This window comes from Phalacrocorax aristotelis, chromosome 11, assembly GCF_949628215.1.
Source record: "Phalacrocorax aristotelis chromosome 11, bGulAri2.1, whole genome shotgun sequence".
Taxonomy (NCBI): Eukaryota; Metazoa; Chordata; class Aves; order Suliformes; family Phalacrocoracidae; genus Phalacrocorax; species Phalacrocorax aristotelis.
Window position 1 is genome coordinate 12,446,578 of NC_134286.1, and position 19,143 is coordinate 12,465,720.

Genomic DNA, 19,143 nt, shown 5'->3' on the forward strand with positions numbered 1-19,143 from the left:
AATGGGAGCTGCAAAGGTGAATGGCATTACACTGACATGCTCCCAAAGAGCCCATGGCCTAGAGTACGTAGACGAGATGGCTAGCTACATCCTCATAAGGACTAACAGGGTGAAGAGTCCATTCATTGAATTACTATCACAGCTTTTTTTTTTTCCCTCTGAGCCTGAGCTTTCAGGGTTGATAGCAGATAGTTTGTTTCAAAGCAAATGTATGGCGATAGGTTAGGGGAACAAGTGAAAATGCCACCTTTGAGGGGAATGAGATCATTAAAATGTCACAGTAGTACCTTGGGAAGCCAACTGGAGATTCCAGCTGCAGTTTCTTGCTCCCTTTGCTAGGAAGAATAAATAACATCTGTCAAGTGAGACCAGGACTTTCCTTCCTAAAGAGATTACTATTTTTTTTAATCACCATTGTTTCACACCTCTCTGCCACCGAGAGAGTCATGATCTCGTTTTCTATTGCCACAAAGTCTTGTTTTGGGGGAGTAAAAGCTTTCTTCCAAGTCTGGACTAAAGGATAAACAGTGTTCTGGGAAAACTAGCACAGAAGGGAAACCTATACAGCACCCCACCTCCCATCATATCTGATGAACATTAATGGCAGTGCTAAGATAGAGTTATCCCCTTTTCTAACTTGCACCCTCTGCATTTTTTTCCAGCAGCAGTTTGACTCTGCTGCAATTTGTTTCTGCTCCCCCATCCACACTGCTATTGCTCACCATCTAAGTGCCCTAGAGATTGCCAGACTCTTCTCCTACCATCCAAAGGATTGTCCATTGAAAAATATCATTGTCTAGGGATGTTTGCAGCTCTGAAGCTGTCTTGGTTGGAGCCTGCAGGGGAATTCTTAGTGCTCGTCTCCACAGCTGTGTAAGGGAAGAAATAATCCTTATCTTTAGCATGTGCCCTTAGCACTGAGGAACACTGCACTGCTGTTATCGACCGCTGTCCTTGTTAGAAGATTTCTCTCCAAGTACATATGGGAGATCTGCACAGTAATAGCACATTTTAGAAGAGGCCACAGTAGGTAAAGCCAAGTCCTTTGTTTCTTGTCCCATCTCCCAATGGCTGCTCAGTGATGTTAAGGGACAGGCATACAGAGAGTTACTCCCTTTCCAAGAGGGCCCTCCATGTTTCAGCAAGTCATCTCTCATGAGTTGCCATTGTCCTGTTGTGTCCTTGCTTTCCCAGGCTCTCACTCTCTTGGCAGGGCTCAGAATTTCTTCCCACACCGGCTCAGGATGGAGAGGTGAAGCCAGAAAGGACATTGACTGCTGTCAGGCTGCTTTTTCTAGATAGCCGGTCACAGGATAGCTGATGGCAGCAGCTGCCAGCACTCCTAGCTTTTCTCTGCATTTCTCTCCTTCTGCTTCCCCTCCAGAGGACCAGCTTCACAGCCAGTCCAAACCTTCCCAAAACTCAGAGCACTCAAGCCCTCAAAGTGGTGACCATTTTGTTCTCCCCCTGCACCATGCCTTAGCACTAATTGTTCTAATAGCTTTTCAAAGATTTAATTCATCTTCTGCCATAATCCAAGCCTTTGTTCCATGCCATGGTGTGGAAGGAATATAGCAGAGTGAGGACAATGAAAAATCAGACACTGAGGGGCAGATGACGCCTTCCCTTTGACTGTGCACACAGGGAAAAAAAATCAAAGCTACCTGGGTTTTTGTTTGTCAACACCAATCTGGTCCAGGCAAGATAATAACCACAAATGCACAGGGCTAGGGTGCAAAGAATGGGAAGAGAGCACGCTATTGTGGCTGGCTGAATGGTTTGACTGCTGGCAAAGCAAAGCCTTTTGTCCACTGATTTTTTTTTCCTTGCAGATTACTTTATTAGTTGCCTTGTGTTTCCCCTCTCTCTTCACAAGTGTCTTATTACTCCATTTGGAGGACATTTCTGGAAGTTTAGGGGTGGCCAGGGAAGTGTAATTCAAAGCAAGGGGCTTCACTGATCTGAACCCCCACTTCTAAATGGGGCATTAACTCTGCACTGGAGTCTGACTGCGTCAGTTGAATTCACCATGGCAAATTTTTAGCTCTTGGCCCAGTACTTTTGATAAGCCCTTGTCAGGCACAGACTAACCGTTGGGTTCATCTGTCTGCAAGGTGATCTCTGTGCCGCAGGGTCAGCCAGCAAAGCCCCAGCTAGTCCTTTCTTGTCTTTGACTGGATGATGGAATGATTTTTTAATCAGAAGAATCACAGATGGCAAATAAATAAAAAGTTTCAAAAAAACAAATTAATATTTATTTATGCTAAAATTCACTATCACTTTTGTCTGCAGCATATCTGTGCATCAGGGTGATTGTTTTGAACTTCTCTGACTGGCTCTAGCCCTGAGCACAGGAAATAAGCTAGGAAGATTTGGAGTCATGCCACACAAGCAGGTTCAAGTCAGGGAGACACCTAAGAAGCAGAATATATTCACAACTAAGGCTTTGATTCTCCAATCCCCCTGGTGTTTACAAGGAGGGGGAGAGAGGGATTGTTTAACTTTGAAATCCAAAATGGCCTTGGTGTCCACAAAGGTTTTAAAGAGTGCTGGCAACACAGCAGGAGCCAGAGATTAAGCTCTAAATCCATGTTTTGTCCCTGAAAAGCTCTCCTGATCACTAATAAAGTGAACTTCGTGCTCTCAAGAAATATTTATCTACATCATTAAAACTCCCTGCTATTCTTGGGCATGACTGGCAGTCAGCAGCCAGGAGCAAAACTATAGAAGCCCTTCAGCCTGAGCTTGAAGTGCCCCTGCTGAGCAGAAGAAGGGCAAAGAGAGGGTCAGAGTAGCTTGGGGGTGTCAATGGGGACAGAGGTGCCTCGTCAGAACTGTGACAACGTCATTAGCAGCCCAAGCCAGAATAGCAGGGAAGCTGGGGTCAGGGCAGAGGACCGCCACCACCAGCACTGCAGAGGGAGGCTTGGAGACAGCATCTCCACACAATGCCGCTGCCCCCATGTAGCTCATCTGTTTCCCATTCCCATAAGCTTCATTTACCTTAAATGCTACAGAGGAAAGAGCTGCAGAGTGACAATACTCATTCAGTCGGCTCCTGCAAAATGCAGCATTTTGCAAAACATGCTCTGCTCTTCCGTAACTCCTTCTAGGAGGCGGGGAGCCCTGAAGTGCAACAGGTTGCGACTGCAGCCTATGAGACCAGGGGGAGAAGTGACCACTCCCCAAAGGGGAGGACTACAGTCAACTCCTGCTACTGAAATTTCGGCTGGGAAGCCACTTTGTGCAACCAGTGTAAATACCAAAACATGGGCAAGACTACTAGAGAGCTGCAGCCCTGTCAGCCAGTGGGAGAGCAATGGAGCAAGGGGACAGAGCCTGTATGCCACATGAGAAGTCCTAGTATGTTCTGGGGTTTCCCAGGCTCATGTGAACCCATTTTTTGAAATGCTGTCCTAGAATCCATTCTCCGGTATGCTGCTGCAGGAGCACTGTACTTCCCACAGGCCACAGGGAGATCCTGGCACATTGGCACAGGGACTTTGTGGGCTCTGCTTGAAGAAAACATCACCAAAGGCACTCCAAAAAACCCTGAGTGAGGTACTGAGCAGCAGGCGCACGGCTGAATAGCACTGGGCCTCATATACACCATACCTTTTTGGGCACTTGCCATGTGTACACCATGCTGCAGCTCTCAGATTTTGCTCAGGAACTGCTGTACTCAGAGGCATAAGCAGAGGGAAACACACTGCACCTTTGTCTGCCATGGTCAGCGCAGCTTGTGCCAGCCAGATCACTGGCCGTGCAGACCCCTTGAATCCCTCAGCCCCCCAGAGCCATGACTGAGATACTTAAGATGGAATAAAGTGCGTATAGTTCAAGTGTATAATTAGGTGATGCAGGCAGAGGATGGACAGGGATCAAGGGTTCATCTTCTCTTCTGCTGAAGGCACACAAGGAGACATCAAATGGAAGGGGAAAATCATAGCCCCCAAATCTAAATGTAGTGGTTCTTTATATCACAGTTAAGCCAGGAAACTCCTTTCTGCAGGATGTTGTGAACACAGTTGCTAGGAGTTCAAGGAGCAGCTGGACCAGCTCACAAAACAACAACAATAATCCATCAAGAGTTACTAGAACATAATATTTTCAGTTGGAAGGTACCTACAATGACCATCTAGTCTGACTGCTTCGGGGCTGAAAGTTAAAGCAAGTTAAGGGCATTGTCCAAATGCCTCAAACACTGACAGGCTTGAGGCATTGGCCACCTCTCTGGGAATCCTGTTCCAGTATTTGACCGCCCTCTTGGTATAGAAATGCTTCCTAATTTCCAGCCTAAACCTCCCGTGATGCAGCTTTGAACCATTCCCATACATCTTGTTACTGGGTACCAGAAAGATCAGCACCTCCCTCTCCACTTCCCCTCCTCAGGAAGTGGTAGAGAGCAATGAGGTCACCCCTCAGCCTCCTTAACATAAAGATAACATAGCAAAATTAAACATAAGGCTGTGGCTTTTACAGGCAAGTCCCTGAGACACAGATTGCTGGAGGCTGGGACAGCACCACAGTCAAGCTCTGCAAGATGCATGGGAGTGAAAGAGAGCCTCAGATTATAGGAAGCATCTGCTATTTGACTGCTATCAGAAATCAGACACTGTTTAGACAAGGCTTTGGGCTCTCCCAGTATAGGAGCGCTTCTGTGCCTGCAGACCGTGAGCCCAGCAAACACTTGCACTAATGTTGGGTTAATTTTAGTAATACCTGCCCTTTCTCCTGCACATAGCTGGGCAACATTTTTTCAGAAAATGACTTATTTGCTTTAAATAAATGCATTTCTAGGCATCCAAAGTGAGGCAAAAATCAGGTCAAATTCTCTGAATAGCTTATGCCCCAAAAAAAGCAACAAACGCTCTGAAGGGCTGAGCAAATCACATGGGGAAGGGTTGGAGTCCTTCAGAAACACTTTTTTTTTGCTATTTCCAATATGCTTCTATTTCAGGCACTTCCCATATACACCAGGGATATCTGCCTGTGAGCCCAAGAATCACAGACCCAATTTGCTACTGTCACCTGGTGTTACATCCCCCAAGAGCTCCCTCCTCACAGTGCTCCATCCTGCCATGGGAACCTGTTCTCATCCTGCCAGGGCTGGTGCAATTCACAGAAGCTGCTCTGAACATCCATTGGGCTGGAGCAGGACCCTGAACAGGCACAAGACGTGTCTTTCCAGCACTGCCACAGTCCCTGCGCTGGCTGCAGGCCTCTTCAGCCTGCACTCCAGGGCCCAGAGACCCCATTACTTGAGCCACATCCTAAATAGTCTGCACATGGTGTCTCTGCTTCCTGCAGTAGTTGTGAGGCTCAACAAGCTGGCACCTCAGCTCTTGATTTCTACAGGCCCACCTGGGTTTCCTCTCATAATCCCCCTCCCTCCACAAACCACCAGTTGCAGCTGAGCTGAAACAGCTTCCTTTCCCATGTGCCTTGAAGAAAGTGACATTTTCAAGGCAAGAGTTAAGTACCAAGGTATTCTTTCAGTTTTGGAGGAAAGCTCCCCAGAATGGTGACCCTATTCCAGAGAAAGGAGGGGACAGCATTTCAGGGGCAGGGAGGGGGGCATGCAGTATAAGTTATGCCAAAGAGTGTTTGGATAAATGCTGCAACCCAGATTGTGGTAACAGCAATGCACCAGGTTCTCCCTTTACACTATGGTGTGGCCAAACGACTTCACTCACAGATCCTTCCTTTGAAGAATATTTAGGGGGCTACAGAATCAAAGACCCAACCAAAGCATTGGCTGGAACCAGATGCCAGATGTTGGCCTTTGCCTTTTGTGGCATACCTTTGGGTTCAGGCTGATTTTCGCTTTGAAAGGAAGTCAGCACTATAGAGCTATTGCTGATTTTACAGAGCATATCCAAACTTGGACTCTCCCTTTGAAAGCCCAGGGCTTTCCAGCTGGAAATGTCTCCCTACAGCCCCAGTTCAGACTAACTCATATCCAGAGGGGCTAACATCATCCCGGTTTGGTTTTCAGAGAAGACACAAACATTCATAACCATATTTCCAAATAAGCATGTAGATATCTAGCTCTGAGTGAATATCTTGGCTTCCAGAGTATTTTGACTAATGTAGTACACATTTACCCAAATTTTGGGAAGAGAGAGGCACATTGATTCAGACCGAGTAACACACAGCACACTTGTGGGGAACGCATTTGAAATTAATTAAAGATGGGTCCCATCAGACCTGCTTCTGTCCCACTTCATACCCCCCCAGTAAGGTGTCCTTGCTAGGCCAGCCCTGAGGGCCACTGAACTATCTTCCCTCACAAGGAAAGGGTCTCTTCTCCAGGGCTGAGTTTTGGGGAACAAAGCAGCATTAGCACAACCTGATTGTGTTTAACTCCCATTATTTTGTAGAGTGCTTCATGAAGTCTTAGTTTTATTAAAAGTATCTTCTTCAACTAAATTCCACTCCACTTTCTTCAGACATTAAATGAATTTTGTTTACAAAGTACTCAACAAGACTTGAAATTTCATTTATGGAAAATGGGCCTTAGACTTCCAAGGCATTTGAAACCATGCTGAAATACAGCAATTTCAAGCACTTGCTTGTCTCCTTCTCACAAGTCTCCAAATCAAAGGTTACCATGACAACAAAGCCCACTCTCGGTCCAGCAGAATGAATTGTTTTTACGTGACATCATTATTAGCCAGGACTCAAAAAAATTACACAAATGAGATCCCCAGACAGTAGGGCTGCAAAAAGCCCAAACAAGCATCATAAAAATTACACTCTAAACTTAGCAAAGGAAGGAAGTGTCACCCAACCCCCCAACACTAATTCTTTAAAAAAGCATACCAAAAAGGCTGACCTCCTGCCAGTACCCCTGCAGTGCTACAGAAGTAGACCAGCTCTGCCCTGTTACAAGTTGGACTTGATATCCATGCTGGTAGGTGGCACAGTTACCTCCACTTCCTAGCAGACAGCCACCAGTGGTCCCAGTGGAGATGCTGAGTCCCAGCATGCTCCCAGGAAACTGGTTTACATTATGCTGTCTGCATGGAAACCCCAAAGAGGGAGAGGAGTTTCTGCCTTAAGTGAAACACAACTTCTTGCCACCTTGAGCTCTCCATGGCCATTGTATGAGGCACCCAGGGCTCCATCCCGCAGCACCTGGAGCATCCTTACGCCAAGGTAAGGAACTCTGCACATCTCTGCTCCTTACCCAGGACAGACCCCCCACTTCAGGGCTTCCTCTAACCAGGATGACCTGCAGATCAGCTTCTACATCTCTTCTAGGCCAGGGTCCTCAAAAGCAAGATGCTTAGAGATGCTTCCTTTTATAATCATGGTCAGGTGACCCTAATCCTCTACTCGCAATGAGGATGTGAGTGAGGTCCTCCAATCATAGCTGACTGACAGTTCACAATTGAAAATGAGTGTATTCTGGCAGGAGCTGTTCTCTAGAGGAGGGAAAGCGAGTCACTGAGCAATGAGTTGCTATAGATGGTCATTCAAGCATAATAAATTCTTCTTATTAACTCTGTCTCATTATCCTTCATAATTTAAGCTGGGTGTAATAAGGCAGTATAAAGGTAAAGGCTAGCTTTAAGTCAAATTGGGGATTACAGTCTGGTACAGATATTTAAAGATTCACAACAGCAAAGAGAAACTGTAAGAGGAGCCTAAACAGCTTCCCTCAAATGCTGGGAGATGGGCTGATAAGTTATGGTCATTTCCAGCACAAGTCTGGGCTGACGTATAGCTGAGGTCAGACCAGAGACTTACTGCTCCCAGGCTTCTTGAGCAAGTGTAAAACCTGCATGTGCTGAAAAAATTGTGCATTGACTTTAGAGAAGGTTTTTGTCTGTATTATATACATTTTTATATTTTTTTAATCCAGATCATTGCTTCCTTCCCTTCCTTCCTTCCCTTGAATAAACTCAGCAATATTATTTTGCCTCCTCCCCCATTCTTCACAAAAGCCCAAGGAGTACCTTTTCCCTTATAAGCAACTTGCGACTCTGCATAGGAGCTAGGAGTCTTTGCTTTCTGATTGCCTCATTAATGAAGCTAGCCCAGACCAGTCCTTCCCAGGCCAGTGCTTGAAGTTTACAGCACCACATCTGAAAGAGAGTTTGTAGGCCTGAAAGCTTGGCTTCTTTTTCCCAGCTGTGCTGTCTGTGTAATGAAAAACTATTGCTTTTTTCTACCAGCCTTGCCTCACTTATATTGTTAGACTATCACAGCTGCAATACTGCCTTTGCTGAAACCACTGCTGTCAATTCCTAGATTGCTATTTACCAGGGATCCCAAAGTGCTTTTATAAAATGCCTAATGCTCAGCTAGCTCCTACATCTCTCCCCTTCTGCAGAAAATAACTCGTTGTTGCTTTTCAGAGACATTTTGTCTCTGCTAGACAAAAGAGTGGCTGTGGGGATGGGGGCGGCTGCCATCCCCAGGCTGGCTGACTCCCCTGTCCCACCTGACTGCCCTACGGCTGTGTCTTCCACACCCCCCACTGCAAAACACCTATCATAGCCCTGGGGTGGGGTGTCGGGGAGACCTGAGGTACTCCTCCCCTGGAGCTTTGACCATGGCAGTACAGAGGGTAGATACCTGCTCTGTTGGTAATGCTGTAGGGTTGTCCAAGAACGAGACCCAAGGAGCGCTGTGGTTCCCAAACCAGATGTCTCCCCTGCCCAGGGGTCAGAGCAGGGCTGGAGCAGGCTCTTTCTTCTGCTTCCCCTGACCAGGGGACTCAGGGAGGCATTCCCTGCTGCTGTGGGGTGAAGGAGCTTTGCTGTGCTTGACACCCACACCCACAACTCCAGGTACATCACCCAGTCACCTCCATGGCCCACCACTTGCTGCCTGCTTAGAGGTGGAGGAGGACATCTTCATCCCCCATGAAGGACGCTGAGGATCTGCAGAAGGAGCTGAGTGTGTCCATGCTGGGAAGTAGCCCCCCTTGCTGCTCTGGCTGCTGGTAACACAACACCTGTCCGCTGAGTGTGAAAAGGGAAGGTGGTGGGGCCTGGAGGAAAGTCACAGCCACTTTTTCCCACCTCCAACTGCAGTGAATCTGTGCTTGTGGCAGAGAACCCTGGGATCCCCCACGAGGTCCCTGCAGCCCACAGCCTGCCAACGTGTGAAAGTGTAAAGGAGAATAAATCCCAACAAGCCACAAATCTGCCAAGCAAAGGTGTTCTCCATGGAGTGGGGTGACCGCAAATTCTCAAACCATGTTCCTGCTGACAAGCTGCTGGTGGATGGGTTTTGTCAGGAGGAACTGGGCTTTGCAGAGAAAAGCACTGTTTGCTTACAGGGCAGTCAGCATGGAAGTGGTCCTAGGAAAAGCCCTGCAAATGGGAGTTGTGGAGTCTTGGACCTACTCATCTCGCAGGGTGAAGGAACAAAAGAACAGTGTTCCTTCCACAGAGGGAACCCTACCTTTATACTGGGTTTCTGATCACACCACCCAAATGCATGAAGGCTAGCTTAGGGCTGGTTTTGGGGCACTCATTAGGAGGTGGTTTCTGGACGTTTCTGGAACAGCCACCCTTTGAAGGCAGAAGATGACTACTGCGCCCCAGGGGACCCTTTCTTTCACAGGGCTGTGGGGCTGAGCCATCCCCACCAGCCATGTTACAGCCTGGCACAGGGGACACATTTATCTGCTCCTCCAACATAAAACCCGGTTATTGCGTTCCTAAGACACTTGTCAGCCTGAGCACTAGGTGTTGGGGTAATAAATACTAGCTCAGCTATGTCTCTTCTCTGCCAGTTCTCCTGTCTCTGCCTGTTTTCATTAGTATTTCTTTTCTGTGGACACTGCAATTACACTCTGTTCCTCTTCAGGGCCCTTGTTCCAGGTTCAAATAGAGAAGTGATAGTGCATGGAAGCTTTTCACATCACTGTTTATTTTTGTCTTTGAGTTGGGAAGATCTTTTCAGGCTGGGAACAACCCTGTGCAGTTTTGATTAAGGAAGGACTTGGGCAGGGAGGGTGGCAGGGAAAGGGTCGAAAACTTCAGGTTTCAGCTTTTATGGTTTAAAACAGTGGTGGGGTCCTTCCTTGCCTGCTCTTGCTGAGGGCACAAGCTCTCCTCCTTCCTCAGGAAGACATAAGTATGCAGCCTGTACTGCTAAGACCCATGGTAACTATCCATCTGCCACAGCAGCTGTGAGCCCCAGTGCTCCCAAGCCTCTTCTGTCATCTGAGTCTCTGAGCAAGAAGGAGGATTCAGCTGAAAGCAGCAAATTCAAATGTGTAACTTTTTTATTCAGGGTTGCAATATATTTGGAGATATTGTCCCACTAGCAAGTCCCTAGTGAGGCATCCAGATGGTGCTCAGGGAATCCAGGGAAAGGCGGAGGGTGTTTCATTTCTTCTTCAGGCACGGAAAACAACTGACGATGTCACTGGAGTTATTTGATTCTCATGCTCTTTCCCAGTGGTAATTGGGGGGGGGGAAAGTCCTCATTGAATATGTGGGATTTGGGTAAACCATCAATAATTTTAAATAAAAAGTAGCCAAAAATGCAGAAAAATCAATCACAGGAGAATATAGGATGTTTCAAACTTAGTGCAATAGAAAGAACATCAGCATTTCTTGCAGGTGATTTTGCTTCTGCATTTGAAGAGATGTACTTCATTTCGGATCTTCCTATGCAGTGAGAAAAATCCTTCTTTCTATTAGTTGCTAAATAGAAAGTTGCTAAATTTTGCATCCAAGGAGGTGCAATGAAGTGTCCAAATGAATCCCCTACACATTGAAGTTCCTTGCCAGCAGACCACACAGTCACCTGGACACATCACACTGTCCAAGTGACGTGGCATGGCCAGATATGTGTTACTAAATCTCCAAAACCAGGGAACCACAATCAAAATGTCCTGCAGCAAAAGCCTCTGGACGATGGTAAATCCCAAGTCATGCCTGGAAGCTCTTTGGGTGAACCGAAGTGGCAGTGGAGGTTGTTGTAACAGCTGAACAGCACAGCAGAGTGGGTTGAACTGCCCACAGCCTTTCCTTGGCACATATACAATTTACCACATGGCCAAAGACATTTGGGTTAAGGGCTTCCACGTCCTTCTTCCCACCAGGGTCTCTTCAAGGCATGATTCAGCTGGAGAAGTGTATGTGGTGGGTTGAATAAACCAGTATCTTGGCCAAGGCTTCTTAAGGATGCCCCTAGAGCAGCAGAAAGCTCAATTCATGTTATACATAGAGAAATGCCAAAGAGCTCAACTGGAAAAACAAAGTCTAGCCATGGGTCACATGCTGCAGGGAAAGAGCACACCTCGGGGTCTCCTTCTTGTCCACCCATCTCACCACCACTCTCCCATCTTTGAGTTGGTTCCCAAGCTGCCCAGCCAATCTGCCTTGAAGATACCTTGTGCCCTCTACTCCCCTGCCATTGGAAGGGAAAGCATTTTAAACACGACGTGATGGGAACCATGGAATATTTTCAAGCTCTTTTATTTTTGCCCAGAATATTTCTTTTTTTGTGGGTAGCTTGTCTGCTCGTTACTGGGCCAAACTCCCCAGATATTCAGGTAACCTGAAGCCCAGAGGACTGGCTCCCCGGGCTCCCTGTCCTTCTGGACATCAACATCATTTGGTTTTGAGAAACAGATCATGGAAAAAACAATGACACAGGGTTGGTTTTTTTAAAATATGAATTTTTATTTGTTTTGATTGGAGTTCGAGAGAGTGGGTAGAGTGGATAAGCGGAGTGATTTAATTCAGTGAAGAGGTCTAGTCTCGCCTTGTGTGTTAGATCAGGAGTTTAGTAAGTGATCAGGAGAGTCCTCCTCCTTCACTCAGCTTGCTGATCTTATTCACGTAGTTCTTGTTTCAGATGTTTTCTAATCTCTCTTCAGAACTTCACTGTAATTTTTGAGACATTTTTCTGTTGCTTTAACTTACTGAAAAAGCTAAAAGCTGAAAAAAATTGCAGGACTCAAAATCCTGCCAATTAGAATGGGCATTTTTTTTTCTGGCAAAGGTTGAAAAATACGATTCAAAAATACAAACAGGCATTGAACATTGCACTAAAAAGCATTTGAAACACAAATCTCAGAAAGAGAAAGGAAGAGAGAGAGAGAAATAGAGAGAAGAAAGATCACAGTTTCCGTGAGAAATCCCTTAAGAAAGTGGCTACTAGCTAGTCAATAGAGAAAATAAAGTCAACAAAAAATTTAAAAATGCATTTTTTTCCCTAGTTGTTAATTATTTACAGCTGTAATAACAGGATTGTCATGCATTATACTGCTGCCAGCTAGATTCTTTCTCATAGTGGAGTAAAGAGAGTCTCACAAGATGGAAAACAAAGCAGAATATGTACCGGGGCACAGATTGAACCTCAGGCAGTGAAAATGAGAGTATCCTCTGGCAATTTGTTGCGGTGTGCTCTTTCCCATGATGGGCTGCCCTAGTGTGAAGCTAATGCAACTTTCCCTACCCTGGGCACCAGGGCAGTAGATAAAGAAGCAGCAGGTGTCCTCACCATCAGATGGGACATTCGCCTGCGGCTATCCCCAAGTCACTGGGCAGTGAAAATCTAGTTGATGAAAGGATACTTGTGGCCACCTGACTATATTTGGTGGGCTGAGAAATTCCCTAATGACAATGGAGAGGAGCCCTTCAACTCTAAATACAGCCTTGCAAAAGCAATGACTCAGGTTTCCCAACTCTGCCCCTACTTTTTTGTGGTTGCAAAAATCAAACTGTTCAATGTATGATTGCCATTATGTTTGCTGGGTTCCCTGCAAAAGCAAAAAGGCAGGAAAAATTGACAGACTTTTCAGGGGAAACAGAGTGCTGCTAGCAGTGTAACATGAGCCAATGGACTTATCAAGTTGACAGGACCTTCAAGCAGCAGTAAAGAGAAGAGCAAAGAGCTTTCAAAGACTGGGAGCATCCTGGCTCATGTAGAAAACCTGGGACCAGGCTTTCCTCTCTAGGCAGATGGGACCATTAAAGCTCTGTACAGAATAGGTCTGCACTGGTGGGGACTGTGACAGTGAGGAATAGGAAAGAGTAGCTAGAACATCGTATTTTGTCCTAGAGCTTCATGAGCAAAAACCAGCATAACCCCGCTTGTGGTGAAGGATGAGAGGTCAGACATTAGGACTAATCCAAGCCTAAGGCTCTCTGCTGTTTAAAGCAGCTCAGATTCCTGTGGTTTGAGGCAGGCATAGATCCAGAAAGAGAATTGGTTTTGTTTGCTTATGGGTGGTGACATCCTTCATTCTTATAGCTGGGACACCACAAGGTACATGCAGCAGTCACTGCTGACCCCAAGAGCCTTTCTCCAGCAGCAGAGGAGGGAATATAGGAGCCACGAGCACAGTTGCAGGATGACTGCCTAAACATTCCTCCTAAGACAGGGCAAGATGAAGGGGTGACATTAAGGGAGCTGACGCTCTGTCTGTAGTACCATTGCTAGGAGTTGCACACTGCTCACTTACCATGGTGCCACTGCGCATGGCCCACCCAGCATCTGACTTTGGTCCTGCTCGTGCTGAGGTGGATCAGGTTTGGGTCCAGGACACAGTGGCAGCAAAGGCCTATGCTTTTGCTGACCCCTTCCATAATTTGCACAGAGTCACCTATCAAAACATCCCACCTAGATGAGCAACAAGCAGTGACCAAGTGCCAGTGCTTCCCTTTGCTTTGCAGAAGAGCTTAAGCTTAAGTGCAGCCCCTACCTGTGCTGTTCCTCTGGCCAATGGATCCCACCAAGTTTTGTGCTCCCTCCTGAAGCAGGCTTAGGATGGAGGCCTCGCCCCCCTTTGCAATGCTCAGCTACGCATTCCCTGGCTGTGCTACGGCGTGAGGACTGATTGCTTATGGCATTCAGCTGTTGAAAAGCCATGCTGCCTTCCTGGGAAGATCCTAGTGTCTGGGGGAGGTTAAGAGCTGTGTTAGAGAAGTTGTGACATCTGGGACTAGGTTTTCCTGAAAGGTACTGAGTAGGGCTGGCAGAGGTGACCTTGGTCTGGGCAGCAAGCCTGCACTGAGACCCCAGTGTGGAGAGAGGCTCTTCTCCCTTGCTCCCTTTGTTCCCTGACCTCCCAAAGCCATCTGAGGACCAGTGGAAGGGAAGTACCACCTTCCAGAAGATTTAGCAAAGAGAATGAGCAGGAAGTAAAATAATTGAAAGTAGCCATTTTCTCTTTCAAAGAGAAAGAGGTTTGACTTTTAGATATAAAAAGTTTGTGAGCATAAATATAGATATGCGCACTCACATATATATGTAAAAACCTTTGGCTGACTGAACAATAACAAGGTCAAACAGTAAATATTTATACCTGGAAGCCATCAATCTCATCTGTGTTGTGGCCTCTTGCCAAAAATGCCTTCAGGAGTAGTTTAGCTTGATATGAAGAGATGATTGGTGAATTGTTTGTTTTTTTTCTCTGTACTTTGACATTGATAGGCCATTTATATTTCCATGAATGTGTCCCTCGCCCTTGCTGAGCCCTCCCACCTCCAACAGCCACCAAGGAGGCAGTCTACAAAAACCACACAGATATTTGATTGGGTGGGTTAAAGTGTGGCCCCAGAGAGGCATACAATGTGGGGAAGAGGGCCTGGAGCAAGGGCTGGCCTGATGCTGCATGCTGCAATGGTCCAGTCCCATGGTCCCATGCTGGCTCTCCAGCACCCCCAGGACCAGGCACATGGAAGTGGGGCAACAGTATGTCCCTGCCAAACTGTTCCCCAAGTGAGCCATGGGGAGCTACCTGGTCCTCTCCTGCTCATGGCACGCCCTGGGATAGCACGGTAACTGTCCTCAGTAGCCACTCGCCTTTGTCTGTGAGCCTTCCTTTAACAACAGTGTGTTTAACTGCTCTGTTCTTCTAGCAGCTGCAAAGAACACTTCAAAGAGGTGATTTCTACAGCACCCTTTCGCAGAGGTATCAGGACCAGGTTTCTGAACGTCTCAGAGAGGTTCTCAGCAGAAGAGAGAGTCTTCCTGTGCGAGGTGATCTGGAGCAAGAGAAACCCCTTCCTGCTATGTGATGCAGCCCTATAATCCTCCCCAAGGGATGGCAGAAAGGAATCCAAGATATGGACAGGAAAAATCAAGGCAGCAGATGAGAAATGAATGCACCTTGTGTCCATACGACAGGGTTGTAGTAACAGACTGGTCATAATCTTGTTTGCATGCATGGCTTGTGTCTGGGAACAGCAAACATGGGATCTGTTTGCACAGGGGATGTCCTGCAGCAAATGAACTAGGACCCTGCCAGTGCCACCGAGCTGGTGGGGATCAGGATGGCGGTGAGCTGTGTTGGCCACAGCACTTGTCTGTAAAACCTAGGGAGTGGCAAAGCCAGCTTTGCTTATGTTGAGCTCGGTGTACAGAGGAGAACCGGGAAGCTCTGTCTCGGGTGTCACAGTCTTGCTTGGTGATGTTCAAGAAACTTTTGAGACATCGTATGGGGGTAACTCCATCAGCCCTTTAGAAGAATGGGTGGCACCAAGGGACCACTTCTCCCCCATCCCTCTCATGTCACCCCGTGGAAACATCACAGCGCTAATACAGCACTTGCAGCCACCACGCGCTTCCTTCCCTGCCCGGTTGGAGAACCTCAGCCAAACTGTCCCCCACCTCCCTGGGGTGCAGAGCTCCCAAAAGCTGCACTGCTTTTGCCCATGTGTGGTTTCAGAGGGGGGAAGAAGCAAGCTGCCAGTGCTAAAATGTCCCTCTGACATCTTCAGGAGAAATGCGGCTGTAGGCTTGGACTGCATTTTGTGTGTTGCAGTGGTGCAAGTGGCAAAACAGGAGCATGGACTGAACAGATCATTTTTATTATCCTTGAAGACTTCTAATTCCTGCCTGGAAGACTCTCATCAAGTCAGGGAGGCTTTGGGCCTTGCCAGAAGAAAAGAAATATTGCAGTATTGAGGTTCACAGAGAACTGGAGTGACCACTCTCTGCACAGCTTGGATTAGACTATCAATGGCCATGTACAGATCTATTCATATACAGGATCAATTATAAAAAGGAGCCCTTAGATACTATCACAGAAAGCAGTAAACCCCAGTAACTGATGCTAGGTTAGCTCTGGCCTGGCGTGCCCTTAGAAGAAGCCCCCATCAGCAGCCTCCTGTTAGTCGGGAAGGAAATGTCCCAATTTGAGCCACTGGCAGATTTTAAAAAAAAAAGAACATTATCTTCTCTGTCATGTCTGCTGGCAGGAGATGTTAAACCACTTATTTATAACTATCTTCCCAAAATGCTTCCCTGCTTGGAAACCAAACTACAAATCCTGTTTGGTTTGTTTTTAACCAAAGGATGCAGGTATTTCTGCTTCCAGCTGGCAAAAAGACTCAAAGCCAGTGCCAGGCTTTGGTGGGAATAGACTTGGCTTTCAAGGCGTGCTAACACAGATCCAGGAAGGCAGCCTTTTATCAGGCAGAGAGCAAAGTTTTTGAAGTCAGGAAGAGCAAAGATAATCCGGCAGACGGGTGTCACCAGCAAGCCAGATTGGTGGGCTGTGTCCTGGGGAAGGACAAGAGTCTCGGTGTCGCAGGGACGGAAGGACTGGGGGAAGAGACAGGCAGGAGATTCACTCTGACAGTTCAGCAAGACATCGGATCACCCGCAGGAAGGGAGGAGGCTCAGATGCTGCCCTGATGCTGTGCCCAGCACTCCAGAGAGGCTCAGGCCTGGCACCTTGAGCATCACCCTGCCACACTGAGCATGTGAGGCCCAGGGTGGGCAGCAGAGGCAGCGCCTACAGGTGCTCGGGCTGCTGAGAAGCCAATGGTAAGACCTGACAATTTATGGTGAGCTCTGTGAAGCAGGCACGAGCAGACACAGGAACATGTAGTGAGGCAATGTGTGGTAGGACATGGCCCTCAGGGTAGAGGGGATTTTGGGGAATGCCCAGGCTAGCAGAGGAGACCACCTCTGTGCTGGGGCCAGCTCAAGTCAGCTACGTCACTGAATCCCATATTTAAACTTGCCTTTAATGTAATTCAGGGGAGATCATGCTTGACCAATATGATAGCCTTCTATGATGGCATGAGTGGCTGGATAGATGAAGCTTCAGCAAGGCTTTGGACACTGTCTCCCATAACATCCTCATAGGTAAGCTTAGGAAGTGTGGTTTAGATGAGTAGATAGTTAAGTGGATTGAGAACTGGCTCAACAATAGAACTCAGAGAGTTGTGATCAACGGCACAGAGTCTGGTTGGAGGCCTGTCACTAGCAGTGCTCCCCAGGGGTCTGGGATGGGTCCAGTCCTGTTCAACATAGTCATCAATGACCTGGGTGAGGGCACAGAGTGTAACCTCAGCGAGTTTGCTGACGATACAAAGCTGGGAGGAGTGGCTGATACACCAGCAGCTGTGCTGCCATCCAGCAAGACCTGGACAGGCTGGAGAGCTGGGCCCAGGGGAACCTGATGAAATTCAACAAAAGCAAGTGTAAGGTCCCGCACCTGGGGACGAACAATCCCATGCACCAGGGTAGGCTGGGGGCTGACCTGCTGGAAAGCAGCTCTGCTAAGAAGGACCAGGGAGTGTTGATGGGCAGCAGGTGACCCTGAGCCAGCACTGTGCCCTTGTGGTTAAGAAGGTGTCCTGGGGTGCATTAAAAGGAGTGTGGCAGCAGGTCGAGAGAGGTTATCCTCCCCATCTACTCTGCCCTAGTAAGGCCAGATCTGGAGTGCTGTGTCTAGTTTTGGGCTCCCCAGTTCAAGAAAGACAGGGAACTGCTTGAGCAAGTCCAGCAGAGAGCTACGAAGGTGATCAGGTGACTGGAGCACCTCTCTTATGAGGAAAGGCTGAGATACCTGGGATTGTTCAGCCTGGAGAAGAGAAGAATGAGGGGGGATCTCATCAATACTTACAAATATCTAAAGGGTGGGTGGCAAGAGGATGGGGCCAGACTTCTTTCAGTGGTGCCCAATGAGAGGACAAGGGACAATGGGCACAAACTGGAACAGAGGAAGTTCCACCTGAATATGAAGAAAAACTCCTTTCCTGTGCGGGTGCCAGAGCAGTGGAACAGGCTGCCCAGGCTGGCTGTGGAGCCTGCTTCTCTGGAGATATTCGAACCCCACCTTGACACGGTCCTGTGCCCCCTGCTCTGGGTGTGCCTGCTCAAGCAGGGGGATTAGACAAGATGATCTCCAGAGGTCCCTTCCAACTCCTACCATTCTGTAAGTCTGTGTAATTCCGTTAGTAAACAAAATATACTTGTTGTTACCATTTTATTGTGTTTGTTTTGCTTTTTACAGGGTTTCTATTCCATTCACTTAGGCCTGAGTATTATAGTGACATGAATGTTTTATGAGATACACTTCATCTAGCTTATTTAAGAAAATGACATCCAAGTAGTTTCCAAAACAAACAGCCTCACAACCAGTTAGCATAGCACTTTTCTCTGGAAAGCCTGGGGAGCAGAAGGGCAGCAGTAATGGCACTCGCTGCTGGAGGGGACAGTGCTGGCGTGGAGGAAGAATAGGGGACCTTGGTGGTGAGGGGTGCAGTGGGGCAGTGCTGGGGCAGCCAGGTTGTTGGTGTGGGGTGGCTGCAGCAGCAGCAGCCAGCCAGTGCCGGGAGGAACCGGGTGCCCCAGGTGCAAAACCAGCCAGGATGTTCCCCCTTCCTGGCAGAAGGGCTAAGGATGGTGTCCCCTCCCTCTGCTTCTCCAACCTGATGCTGGGTGCAAAGGGGGAGACCTCCCAGGCTTTCCCCTCCTTGCCACCCAGCAGGGAGCCCTCTGGGATGAAAGGCACTGTAGAAATGTCATGGGTGGTTTGGGTGCAGATGCTGGGAGGGAGGATGGGGAGAGAGCTGGTTTCCTTAGCATCAGCTTGGGGCAGGGGAGCATTGCTATCTCATGCTTGATGCTGCGCGCTGGTGTGGATGCGCTCGTGGACTGAACGCAGTGGGGGCTGAGCTAAATGTCTCCCAGCACCTCTCCTCACTGCAGCTGTAGGCAGAGGGAGCACCTGCACTGCTGTTGAGCCAGCAAGATTGGTAAGGGACAGGCAAGACACGCACCAATGCCACCCACACTGCAGGACAAAGTGCCCACGTCTTCTCCGCTCTGTCCTGGTGTCCCCATGGATATTCCAGGTGGGGCAAATCCTGTGCTTTGTGCTCAGCCTAGCTCCTGCATGGGCAGGAGGAAACTGAACTCAGC

The 19,143-nt window shown here is 47.9% G+C and overlaps 1 protein-coding gene across 1 annotated transcript in view; it reads right to left on the minus strand.

The window, feature by feature from the left end:
- Nucleotides 1-11,787: 11,787 nt before the first annotated feature.
- The window catches only part of LOC142063358 (gamma-aminobutyric acid receptor subunit alpha-3-like), an 80,929-nt gene continuing 73,573 nt past the window's right edge, over nucleotides 11,788-19,143 (minus strand). The window contains exon 11 of the mRNA XM_075107021.1: nucleotides 11,788-11,861. Coding sequence (XP_074963122.1) covers nucleotides 11,859-11,861 — 3 coding nt within the window. The 3' untranslated portion in view covers nucleotides 11,788-11,858. The remainder of the gene's footprint in view (nucleotides 11,862-19,143) is intronic.